The 13186-nt window shown below is 44.4% G+C and overlaps 1 protein-coding gene across 3 annotated transcripts in view; it reads right to left on the bottom strand.

Annotated features, from left to right (window-relative positions):
- PAPSS2 (3'-phosphoadenosine 5'-phosphosulfate synthase 2) overlaps positions 1-12213 on the bottom strand; it is a 76652-nt gene extending 64439 nt beyond the window's left edge. For all 3 annotated transcript variants that reach the window (XR_016350172.1, XM_075935081.2, XM_089780155.1), the window contains exon 1: positions 12056-12213. Coding sequence is in view for 2 of the 3 variants with exons in the window: in XM_075935081.2 (XP_075791196.2) it covers positions 12056-12082 (27 nt within the window). In the remaining variant the exon portion in view is untranslated. The remainder of the gene's footprint in view (positions 1-12055) is intronic.
- Positions 12214-13186: the final 973 nt, after the last annotated feature.

The following is a 13186-nucleotide window of genomic DNA, read 5'->3' as shown; positions in this document are numbered from 1 at the left end:
GCCTGAAAGGAGGTGGGAGGGGTACTTTGCATACTATCTATTCTTGAAACATGCAGCTCCCATTGGTCAGAAACAGGCCAGTGCGATTGTGCTGGGGGAGGGAGCAGCCATGAAGCACCGCTTCCCTTTCCCCCCCTGCTCAGTTTGTGAAACACAAATGGCCTGGTAGCTGCTTTTCTGAGCAGCATGTGGAGGTGGGGCAAGCAGGGGAGTCTGCCTGAGACTCTCTACTGCATCTGCAGGCTGGATCTGGTGGCTTAGCAGGCCAGATTCAGCCTACAGAAGGTGTTTTGCCCAGGCTGTGTAAGATCATCAATCAACAAGCTATGCCATGCTTGTAGCCCTTTAAAACATACAGGATTAATAAGCTACAAAATGAGAGAGGGGTAAAACACTAAGGCTACAGCTACACTACAAGCTTTGCCGGGAGAGGCAATGCAAATGAAGCATGGATTAGCATTTTCTCATGCTTCATTTGCATATTCTCTTCTGATCTGTTTTTGTGCAAGGGGTTTTTGCGCAAAAACCCCTTGGCAAAAATAGATCAGAAGAGAATATTCAAATGAAGTGCGAGAAAATGCTAATCCTCACTTCATTTGCATTGCCTCTTCTGGCAAAGCTTGTAGTGTAGACAAAGCCTAAAAGTAAGATTTTAATAGAAAGTATTTTCAGTAGGGCAGATGGAAAAAAATTGAAATGAACAGCTACCTAATTGACAGATATGTGTAATTTCAACTTGAAGTGCATCTTAACAAGAGTTACTCTTGACAAACTAACTGGTCTTGAAAAGAAATAATTAAATAATACAAAACTTCCCTATAAGGATCCTTCCTGAAAAAATGCCTACTATGTTCCAACACCCATATTTCAATACATTTGAAATATGAAGGGGGGTGGGGAGGAAGCTGTCTCACTATTATTGTCTGTGGAATTATGCAGATGTAAATATGTATTCATTTCTTTATTTGAAAGACCAAAAGTCCAACTCCAAATAGCAAAACAGTCATATTTCACCATTATGAGGCAATAAGAGGACCATGCTGTTTCACAATTGTGAAGTAATCATACTTGTAAACTATGACTATTTTAGAAGTATGATAAAACATCAGAAAAATGTTTGAGCAATTCAACTAACAGGACTGCAATACATCAACATACAGGCAGTCCCCTGGGTTACGTACAAGATAGGGACTGTAGGTTTGTTCTTAAGTTGAATCTGTATGTAAGTCGGAACTGGCGTCCAGATTCAGCTGATCAGTTTCAACAGCGGCTGAATCTGGACGCCAGTTCTGACTTACATACAGATTCAACTTAAGAACCCCAGGCATCCCCAAGTCAGCTGCTGCTGAAACTGATCAGCGGCTGATTCCAGGAAACCGGGGGCAGGGGCTTCCTGTAGTCAGCCACTGGTCAGTTTCAGCAGCGGCTGACTTGGGGACGCCTGGGGCAGAGCAGCTAGGGTGCTGCTGGGTTGGTCCAGTAGCGCCGCCGCTCCTCGGCGCTACTGGACCAACCCAGCAGCACCCAAGCTGCTCTGCCCCAGGCGTCCTGATTCAGCCGCTGCTGAATCTGACCAGCAGTGGCTGAATCAGGACGCCTGGGGCAGAACAGCTGGGGTGCTGCCCGGTTGGTCCAGTAGCGCCCAAAGCTCTCTCTCAATCACACTACAGTAAGTCCCTGGGTTACGTCAATCCGATGTAAGTCGGACCTCTAGTTACGAACAGGGGGGGCGCAGCTAGTGCAGGGTGCCTCCCCCACTGTCGCTGCCTCTGGCGGCGCGGGGGACGATTCCCCCCAGCAGACCAGGGAGACGCGGAGCTAGTGCCCCCCCCCCAGCAGACCAGGGAGAGGAGGAGCGGCTTTTCTCGCCGCGGAGTACGCGAGTGGCGGGTCCGCCGAGACGCGCCACGGTCCCGCCGCCCGCATCCTCCACAACGAGAAAAGCCGCTCCGCGTCTCCCTGGTCTGTTGGGGGGGGCGCAGCTAGTGCGCCCCTCCCCCCAGCAGACCAGGCTTTTCTCGCCGACGCCTGGGGTAGAGCAGCTGGGTTGCTGCCGGGTTGGTCCCGCCACGCCAAGGGTCGGCGCTATCAGACCAACCCAGCAGCACTCCAGCTGCTCTGCCCCATGCGTGTCCGATTCAGCCGCTGCTGGTCAGTTTCAACAGCGGCTGAATTTGGACGCCTGGGACAGAGCAGCTGCGGCGCTGCCAGGTTGGTCCCCGCAGCGCAGCACCTCGGCGCTGCGGGGACCAACCTGGCAGCACCCCAGCTGCTCTACCCCAGGTGTCCCCAAGTCAGCGGCTGCTGAAACTTTTCAGCGGCTGATTCCAGGAAGCCCGGGGCAAAGCAGCTCTGCCTCGGGCTTCCTGTAGTCAGCCGCTGGTCAGTTTCAGCAGCGGCTGAATCTGGGACACCTGGGGTACAGTATGTACCAGTTCCGACTTACGTACAAATTCAACTTAAGAACAAACCTACAGTCCCTATCTTGTACGTAACCCGGGGACTGCCTGTATATGTATTCTTATGTATGTTATGAAAAGACCACTTGATTATGAAAGATAACTTTTGTACTAAATTAAGGAAATTCCAATGACACCTCAGGTGTACAGAGAACAAGTCTGAAGCTTGTGGATGTTGTGAGGTCTATTTAGTCATGAATGCTTCACTGTGCAAAAAGTCACATAATAAACAAGGCTAGGTCTACAGTTACACATTACTCACTGCAATTATTTTAAAGTATATTTATTCTCAAGAGTATGAGTTCACTCATAAGGACAAGAAGCTCTGTGTAAGTACAGTTAAATGTTAGCTTATTACTACACACCACTGTTCTACAAACTAGTTTCGCACCTGAAAGTTAATATGTATTGCTTTTAGAAAAGAACTCTGGAAATCAATGATGTCTTTTCAAATTCAGTGCAACATATCATGTGTTGACTGAGACATTTCTGGGCATAATTACCATTAGAATTCCAGACCTCCTCAAGTACCATATACTGAATTAGATAAAATAATTTTTATGCTAACTAGCAAAACTCAGATTGCTGTATGTAAAATATTTTGTTCTTCACCTGAATTAAAATAGATAAGAAGGCCATATTGTGTACCTTGCTAACAGATTAGAAGTCAAATAGATGTTCCTCTAATTTCTTTATTGTTGCCTACACAGCTAAATGGGGATAAAGTGAAAATGCTATAATTTCAATAACACAAAAGCAACATCTTAGGCTTCTTAAATATTTGGATTATATAACTCTCCAACCATTTATCATAAACAGGGCCACATAACCAAATAATTTTTTCACTGTCAAAATGTAGTTATACTCACTGCCTTTCAAAAGATTTAAAATTCTTAACTACTAAATATCACATATACATGATCTTTTTCTGATACTCTCAAACTGTTAATATTCATGGTAATGTCTATTCTACCACATGAGTATGTCTTCACAAAGCCCAAAGTATGTAGTCTACTGGGCTATGTCTACACTATATTACACTTATAAACACATATCCATATAAAACCCACCACCTAAAATGGTCACTGAATGCCATTCACTTTGGTAGTTTTAATACAAAGACCAACTATCATCTTACTCCTTAAGGTAGACGCACAGTGCCAGGACAGTTTGGGAAATTTAAAATTGCCCCTCCCTGTGATACAAATAACTAGAAAGACAAAAAGTTCCAAGAATAAAATTCTAGTATGTTTCACTTGCAACAAACATACTACAATAATCTACTGAGGAGTACAGGGAATGGGGGTCTGTTTTCCCAGAAGTTTGTCCTGATTTCTTATTTTAAACTTCTGAACAATTTAACTGAGAATTTGTATAAATACCACCCAGGTATATCATATGGGGATATTTTTGACAAGTTAGTTGCTCTGCTGGCTAAATTAGTCAAATCCTGCTAGCCTTATTACTTTAGGCTTCTTTAATGCCAGTCTCAACACTGAAACAAACAATTGTATACACATTTGTATGAACTAACCAGATTTTATAGCCTCTAGAATTACACTGTTCCCATGTGGATCCCTCTCCAAAGATTTATTTCCACTCAAAGGAGTTCCCTTGTGACAGTGTGTTTGCAAACAGCAAAGCAATGGATTAGCTCATGTGAAAGAGTTTTAAAACAAAGAAGCACCACTCTTATTACAATATGCAGAGAATGCTAATATTTCTATGTAGTTAAACTTGATGTGCATGGGTTTGATTTAATCCATGTCTGAATGCATTTGCATCACATTTAAAATGTGGTGAATCCATTTATAAAATGATGAATATTGAGAATATTGAGAATACACAGATATCATTCTGTGTAATTAATTGTAGTTTACAGGTTGACTCTCACAAGTCTGGCACTCTTTGTTCTGGCAACATCCATGGTTCAGCATAATTTTAGTTAGCCCGAGGTCCACTTTTCACAGTGGTGGCAAAGGTCCCACAGTCCAATAAAGTTTGTTTACAGCCACCACTCCTGGCTCTCCATTTTCTGTGCTGTTATTTAGCTCTAATTTATTCCTAAGGGTCTTTTAATAGCCCAGTAAGCAGTGGAAGTGATGGTAAAGCTGTTAGACAAAGTTCACCTCCTGTGGTTCTGTAAATTCTCAGGCTCAGCACCAGTCAGGCCCCGAGCATGCTGGACTAGAGAGATTCAACCTGTAGTTTAAAACCCAGGGGAAATATTGAAATTTGGTTTGTAACCAATGGAAAACAGTTGGCAATTGAAAGGTGATTTTCATATATGCATGAATATTGGCTCTTCAAATTTTTACTGTGATTTTCATCCATTATTTATTTAGTACAGATTTTTTAAAAATATATATATTTATTAACATACTTGAAAGGTACCATCTCAGTGAATGCTTCACTAACTTACTTTGTTAATATAGCTCAATCCTATTCTGAAAAGGCTAGCTCAAGCGTGAGACAGTTCAGTCTCCTTGCTAATTCAATTCTTGGTTTCTCCTCATAGGTTGCCCACAATCAGTCAATCAGTGCTAGTTATGGTGGTGGGTCTTGTAACCTGGACAGTTATCCACTGTAAACTGAGATTAGCAGCACATTTCTTATAGTCAATATACATCAGTTTATTTATTTACATTTTGCCAGTTATGCTCTTGACATTCTACAGAAGAATGAATGGCAAGGTCCCTGCTCCTGGAACACACATTTGAGGGCCCAGTTGTCAGTGATTCATAGATTCCAAGGCCAGAAGGGACCATTCTGAACACCCAGGACACATAAGTTCCTTGTAGAGCCGATCTTTTACAAAAGTATCCAAACTTGATTTAAAAATTGTCACTGATGGAAAAGCTACCACAATCCTTTGTAAATGGTCCCACTACTAAATTATCCTTTGTATAAAAAATGTATACCTTATTTCCCATCTTCAGTTCCAACCACTCGACTGTGTTACATCTTGGACTGGAATATTTGTTCCCTTGAAGATACTTATAGATTGATGATCAAGTCAATCCTTAACCTCCTTTCAATGGACTGAGTTCCAGAAGTCTGTCACTATAAGGCATATTTTTAAACCCTTTAATCATTCTCATAGCTCTTCTCTGAATTCACTCCACCTCATCAACATCCTTCCTGAATTGTGGACACAAGAACTGGCCACAATATTCTGGCAGCTATCACACGAGTACCAAATACAGAGGTAAAATAACTTCTTTACTCCTGCTTGAGATTTTCCAGTTTATGGGAGGAACTAGTTGAGAACTTGAAAGTGGAAGACAGTATAGGGGACAGTGATCATGAAATAATAGAGTTCATGATCTTAAGGAAAGGTAAAAGGGAGACCAGCACAATTGAGGTAATGGATTTCAGGAAGGCAGATTTTGATAAGCTCAGAGAACTTGTAGGTAAGGTCCCATGGGAAGCAAGACTGAAGGGAAAAACAACTGAGGAGAGTTGGAAGTATTTCAAAGGGACGTTGTTAAGGGCCCAAAAGCAAACAATTCCGCTGTGTAGGAAAGATAGAAAATATGGCAAAAGACCAGCTTGGCTTAACAAGGAGATCTTACATGATCTCAAAATAAAAAAGGAGTCACATAAAAAATGGAAAGTAGGACAAATAACTAAGGATGAATATAGGCAAGCAACACGGGAATGCAGGGGCAAGATTAGAAAGGCAAAGGCACAAAATGAGATCAAACTAGCTACAGGCATAAAGGGAAACAAGAAGACCTTTTATAAATACATTAAAAGCAAGAGGAAGACCAAGGACAGGGTAGGCCCACTGCTTAGTGAGGAGGGAGCAGCAGTAACAGGAAACTTGGAAATGGCAGAGATGCTCAATGACTTCTTTGTTTCGGTCTTCACCGAGAAGCCTGGAGGTGTGCCTAACGTAGTGAATACAAGCAGAGAGAGGGTAAGTTTAGAAGATAGGATACACAAAGAACAAGTTAAAAATCACTTAGGAAAGTTAGATGTCAGCAAGTCACCAGGTCCTGATGAAATGCATCCCAGGATACTCAAGGAGGATAGAGGAGGTATCTGAGCCTTTAGCTATGATCTTTGAAAAATCATGGCAGACAGGGGAGATTCCAGAAGACTGGAAAAGGGCAAATATTGTGCCCATCTATAAAAAGGGGAATAAGAACAACCCAGGAAACTACAGACCGGTCAGTTTAACGTCTGTCCCAGGGAAGATAATGGAGCAGGTAATTAAGGAAATCATATGCAAACACTTGGAAGGTAATAAAGTGATAGGGAATAGCCAGCATGGGTTTGTGAAGAACAAGTCATGCCAAACTAATCTGATAGCTTTCTTTGATAGGATAACGAGCCTTGTGGATAAGGGAGAAGCGGTGGATGTCATATACCTAGACTTTAGTAAGGCATTTGATACGGTCTCACATGATATTCTTATTGATAAACTAGGCAAATATAACTTAGATAGGGCCACGATAAGGTGGGTGCATAATTGGCTGCATAACCATAGTCAGAGAGTTGTTGTTAACGGTTCTAAATCCTGCTGGAAAGGGATAACAAGTGGAGTTCCTCAAGGGTCTGTTTTGGGACCCGTACTGTTCAATATCTTCATCAATGATGTAGATATTGGGATAGAGAGTACGCTTATTAAGTTTGCAGATGATACCAAACTGGGTGGGGTTGCAACTTCTTTGGAGGATAGGGACATAATTCAAAATGACCTTAGCAAGTTAGAGAAATGGTCAGAGGTAAACAGGATGAGGTTTAATAAAGAGAAATGCAAAGTGTTCCACTTAGGAAGGAACAATCAGTTCCATACATACAAGATGGGAAGCGACTGTCTAGGAAGGAGCATGGCGGAAAGGGATCTAGGGGTCATAGTGGACCACAAGTTGAATATGAGTCAACAGTGTGATGCTGTTGCAAAAAAAGCAAATATGATTCTAGGTTGTATCAACAGGTGTGTTGTAAGCAAAACTCGTGAAGTCATTCTGCCGCTCTACTCTGCACTAGTTAGGCCTCAGCTGGAGTACTGTGTCCAGTTCTGGGCGCCACATTTCAAGAAAGATGTGGAGAAATTGGAAAGGGTACAGAGAAGAACGACAAGAATGATTAAAGGTTTAGAGAACATGACCTATGAAGCCAGGCTTCATGAACTGGGCTTGTTTAGTTTGGAAAAAAGAAGATTAAGGGGGGACATGATAGCAGTTTTCAAATATCTAAAAGGGTGTCACAAGGAGGAAGGAGAAAATTTGTTCCTCTTGGTTTCTGAGGACAGGACAAGGAGTAATGGGCTTAAAGTGCAGCAGGGGAGGTTTAGATTGGACATTAGGAAAAAATTCCTAACTGTCAGGGTGGTCAAATATTGGAATAAATTGCCAAGGGAGGTGGTGGAATCTCCCTCTCTGGAGATATTTAAGAACAGGTTAGATAGACATCTGTCAGGGATGGTGTAGACGGAGCTTGGTCCTGCCTTGAGGGCGGGGGGCTGGACTCGATGACCTCTTGAGGTCCCTTCCAATCCTATTATTCTATGATTCTATGCATCCCATGATTGCATTAGCTCTTTTGACCCCAGTGTCATATTGGGAATTCATGTTCAGTTGATTATCCACCATAACCCCTGAAAGCTTTTTCAGAGTCGCTGTTTCCCAGGCTAAAGTCCCCCATTTTCAGTATAGTCTGCATTCTCTGTCTAAATTTAGTGAGTACTGGTTAACACAGTAGGGTCAAAAATAATGCTAACATCATTCCTTTTCAACTAGTTTGGGACTACTGATAGAGCACTTATTTGACAGTTTATATCTACTTTTTGTATGTGAATGTCATATGGTTATTTAATCGATCAGGCTAAGTCTACACTACAAGTTTTCTCAGCAAAAAATATGCTAATCAGAGACTCATTTGCATGAGTCGTGATCTCATTTGCATATTTTCTGCTGAGCCGTTTTTGCACTGGGGTTTTTGCGCAAAAACAAGCAGTATGGACGTTTTCTTTTTTTGCAGTGACCCCTTTTTTCCGCAAGATCCTTGTGCCCCAAAAAAGGAGATACACCAATCTCATGGGAAAAGGGGTTTTATCTCCTTTTTTGGGGCACAAGGATCTTGTGGAAAAAAGGGGTCACTGCAAAAAAGGAAAACGTCCATACTGCTTGTTTTTGTGCAAAAACCCCAGCGCAAAAATGGATTGGCAGAAAATATGCAAATGAGACTGTGACTCATGCAAATGAGTCCCTCAACATATTTTTTGCTGAGAAAACTCGTAGTGTAGACGTAGCCTCATTCAAAACGTCTTCTGTTCTACCACTGTTGCATTCTCAATGTGTGTTCAGAATAACTGATTAGATTTATAGGTTGTTATGCACTACTAAAACTTGTTTCCATAGATAGATAGATAGATAGATAGATAGATAGATAGATAGATAGATAGATAGATAGATAGATAGATAGATAGATAGATAATTATTTCAAAATATAAAATATTCAGAATTGCCTTGCTTTTAGGTTCTTTCCAATTAAGTCTCTCCCCCTTCCTTCTACTACCATGACTCGCCAAGAGACTACAACTCTCAACTGAGGGTATGTTTATGCTGCAGAGTTTTTTCGGAAAAACAGCCGTTTTTCTGAAAAAAACGTCACTTACGTCCACACCGCAATCACGTTCTTGTGAAAAAAAATCAAAAGAACAGAGGGGTTTTTCTGACATTGGTAAACCTCTTTCTTCAAGGAAGAAGCCTTTTTCCAAAAGAGCTCTTTCTGAAAAAGGCATGCGTGGACTAGGAAGAGGGAGTTCCTTTGAAAGAAGAAACAGGAAAAAGCACAGGTGCCCTGGTGGCCACTCTGTCATTACAGCTTAAATGCAAGATAGCGTTCCATCAGCGTGGACGCTATCTTTCGCTTTGGCAGTATGGACACTCTCTTTCAGAAGAAGTTTTTTCAGAAGATCTCTTCTGGAAAAGCTTCTTCTGAAAGAAGCCTGCAGTCTAGACGTAGCCAGATTTAGTGACTGCCCAACAGACTGAATCAGGTTCATAACCATTTTAAAATGTAGAAATTAAAAGCAAGGAACACTTTTTATTTTTTCCTTTCTATTTTTTAAACTTCTGTCCTTGATAATCACTTTCACTTCTCCTCACTGTTAGGCGTCCAGTTGCTAGCACACAAATTATTTTACTGCATGCACAGGGCTAGATTGTTGGCTCCTATAACAGAGTGTAGGGTTATAGACTCCAATCTCTAGAGCAGTCAAGACTACCTCCCCCTGTTTTAGTAAGTCATCATTGATGTTACAATGGAAGTAAACAAAATACAGAAACTTTTTTCAATTATCCATGTTAAGAAAGATCATGTCTTTCACATTTTTACCCTCTTGGCCCTGTTGTAATCAGGGTAACTAACATCATGGCAGAACTGCAGTTGGACAATCATGTCACAGAATGCTCAGTGTCCTGTACTGTAGCATAGTTTACATTAGTTTTTCCCTGCTACAATTCTGAAAGAATATTGAAATAGAGATGTTTTGTGTTGCTGAGCTTGTAGACGCCTCCAAGACTTGCAACAAGGCAGTATGATAGCAGATTGATATAGTTCCAGATTTCTGGGTTCTAATCCCATCTCTGCTATTGACTCTCTGTGTAATGTCAGACAAGTCATTTAACTTTGATTCCATTTCCCCTAGTCTGATAAATGTGGATAATACTTGATTATGTACACAAGTATTGTGAAGATTGGTTTATTTTATAGGGCATTCTGAAGATTAAAAGTATTTTTATTATTATCCCTCCAGTTTTTCCATACACAGTTAAAGCTTCAGAGTCCTATGATACAGCTACTATTTGTCAAGCTAAGAAGAACTGAAAGTGATAACTTTAGTGACTTATCACAAAGCATTTTTAAAGCACCTCAACTCTTCAAGAGTAAAAGTGTGCCATACCCAAACTACTCTTCTCTAGCTTGAGGAATAACAACCAAGATATGGGACATATGGATTGCTCTACTCTTTCTGCAGAATATAAGGTCTGAGAATTAATTAGTGAATGCATTATAAAAGATAGGTGTACTTTGAGATGGGCTAGGGAATTTCAGGGTTTTGATTAAATGAGAAATGTGTAGTATGAACTAGCTGGAATTTACCCAAAACCACATAAATGGAAAATAGTAAAGGAAGGTGAAGATATATTTTATGGAGTCACTCACAATTAAAATGATACAGTTTTAAAAATATAGAGGAACCTGTGCTAATCATCATGCTCAAACAATTGCTACATTTCCTAGTGGCAAATAAACGGGAACTCCCCACAGGGGCCGTGTCCAGACTCAGGGGTTTTTTTGGGAAAAGTAGCCTTTTCCCGAAAAAACTTCCCCTGCGTCCAGACTCAAGCCGTGTTCTTTCGAAATTATTTCGAAAGAACGCGGCTTTTCTTTCGATGGCGGTAAACCTCGTTTCACGATGAAGAACGCCTTCCTTCGAAAGTTCCTCTTTCGAAGGAAGGCGTTCTTCAATGTAAAGAGGCCGTCTTCGAAAGAGAGCATCCAGACTCGCTGGGTGCTCTCTTTCGAAAAAGCGGATTTCCTCTATCGAAAGATCCACCTGCTGTCTAGACGCGATCTTTCGAAAGAGGCTCTTTCGAAAGATGCTTTCGAAAGAGCCTCTTTCGAAAGAAGCCTGCAGTCTAGACATAGCCAGGGATTTTCTTCCTATTAATTGCAAACCAAATTGGTACAAGAGCTAGAAAACAGCAGGAACAGATTCCCCTGTCGCTTTAATATCTTCATGAATGGATCTTAGAAGATTCCCTCCTATGAAGAGAAGCTGTATGTTTAAATTACACGGGTAATATCCAAGGCACACATGAGACGTATGCTTGGTTATTGTTTTCCCTCCAGCTATCTCTTTAGAGAAAAAGAAATGAGGGTCAAAAGCTAAAATTAAAAGTAGAAAGTTTGCTACCCGTGTCGTACAGGCATGGTTCAAATGTAAAAGAAAACACGCGAGGAGACACGGAAAAGAAAGCCACGAATCATGCTCTCCGCCTCTACCGACTGTAACGGCCTGAGGAGCGGTGGCCTGTCAGAGCAGGTGTCCTGGCTCAGAGGAGGCGCCGCGCACCTTGGGCACTTCCAGGACAGTCCCGCGCTCTGGGCTCGAGGATCAAACAGCTGCAGGCAGCACATAGGCGAGAGCCAGACCGGGGACGCCGCGTTACCCAGGCAGCCAGGGATCCCCCGCCCCAGCTCCTCCCGGCCGCTCCCGCTGGCCGCCAGGGAGCGGGCGGACGGTGCCCCCTGGCTGGCTCTGGGGCGCAGAGCGCAGGCTGGGTCTCCGCAAGCGCAGGGAGTGCGCAACCCGCACGCGCCCCGCTGCCACGTCCCAGCCCGAGCAGCCACTGCCCAGGTGGCGGCATCTCCCTGCGGACGACGGGCAGGTCCCCGCAGCCAGCCCCGGGTCCCAGGAACTGGCAGCCCGCAGGGAGTGCGAGAGGCAGCGCGGCGCCGACAGGGGGAGGCTGCGAGCGGGCGGCAGCCAAGGCGCCGCGTCCCTGGGGGGCGCCCGGCGCTCTCGGGCCCCGCGAGCGGGAGAGGCTGGGGCGGGCGCTGAGCGAGCGTCCTACCGTCTTCTGCTGCTTGCTGTGGGACATGTCGTCGCGCCGGGGCCGAGCAGGCTGCGCTCCGAGGCTGGCGCCGGGCACGGCGATATAAAGGCTGGGGAGACACGTAGCACTTCCCGGGACCGGCCCCTCCACGCTCACCCCTCCCCCGTCTCCACCTCCCGCTCCCCTCCGCCCCCGGCAGGACGCCGCAGGCGAGCGGGGCTCCGGGCAGTGGCCCGGGTCTCCCGCCCCACGGGGCAGCAGCTGGCCGCCAAGGGAACACGGCGGGCCTCCTGGAGGCGCCGAGCCGGGGCTGCTCCCCGCGGCCGCTGGCCAGGAGTCAGGGCAGCGGGAGGTTGTTCAAGGGGACCCGCGGAAAAGCGCCTGGTGACAGGTAAAGGGAGGCCGGAGCAGTGCCCCAGCCCCCCGCGAAAACAGCCCCGGCGGCCCGCGGATACCGCGCTTCGCTGCAGCTCCCCGCCCCTCAAGCCACACAAGGAGGGCCCGATCCTCCGATCAGCTTTACGCGCCCTGGTGCGGATTGCAGAATCAGGCCCATTGCCTCCCCCAGCCCTGCCTGAAGCAGGAAAGGAGCAAGACATATGACCCACACCTATCAGTTGGCGGAGCGAGACATAGCCTCTGGCACCTCTGATCTTATGCCCAGGTCTAGCTCCTAAACCATGCTGCTCCATTAATCTCTGCTTCTCAGGAAAGTTAGCAAGTTTGTAAGAGAGCTGGATAAACGAGTCGTTGCCTGTTCCCTAGCACACGTTCTTTTTCTGCACATGTATAGCCTGCATATGCTCTCTTGGGGAACTCAGGGAAGGAGGCTTCTTCACACAGATTCCTTGTATTCCTTTTTGGCTCTGCCCTTTGCCCCCTGAAGAAAAGCTACATGTCCACAACAACGTGTGCATTAAGCCTCAGGAATGAAAGACACTGGCAAAAAGACATTACAAGAGGAGCGATAGAAATGTAGCCGTGTTAGTCTGGTGTAGCTGAAACAATTTGTTTCAATTACAAGAGGAGACAAGCTCAAGTCTCCTCCTGTGTGTAGAAATACCTACAGCAAAGTCTGCATGCACATTTAAAGAGGGCACACTCCCAACCACATCTGATTTGTTCAGCATGTTTGTAAGTGATGTGTGA

Source organism: Pelodiscus sinensis, chromosome 8 (assembly GCF_052426305.1).
Source record: "Pelodiscus sinensis isolate ZL-2025 chromosome 8, ASM5242630v1, whole genome shotgun sequence".
Lineage (NCBI taxonomy): Eukaryota > Metazoa > Chordata > Testudines > Trionychidae > Pelodiscus > Pelodiscus sinensis.
This window is presented reverse-complemented; position numbering and strand designations above follow the sequence as displayed.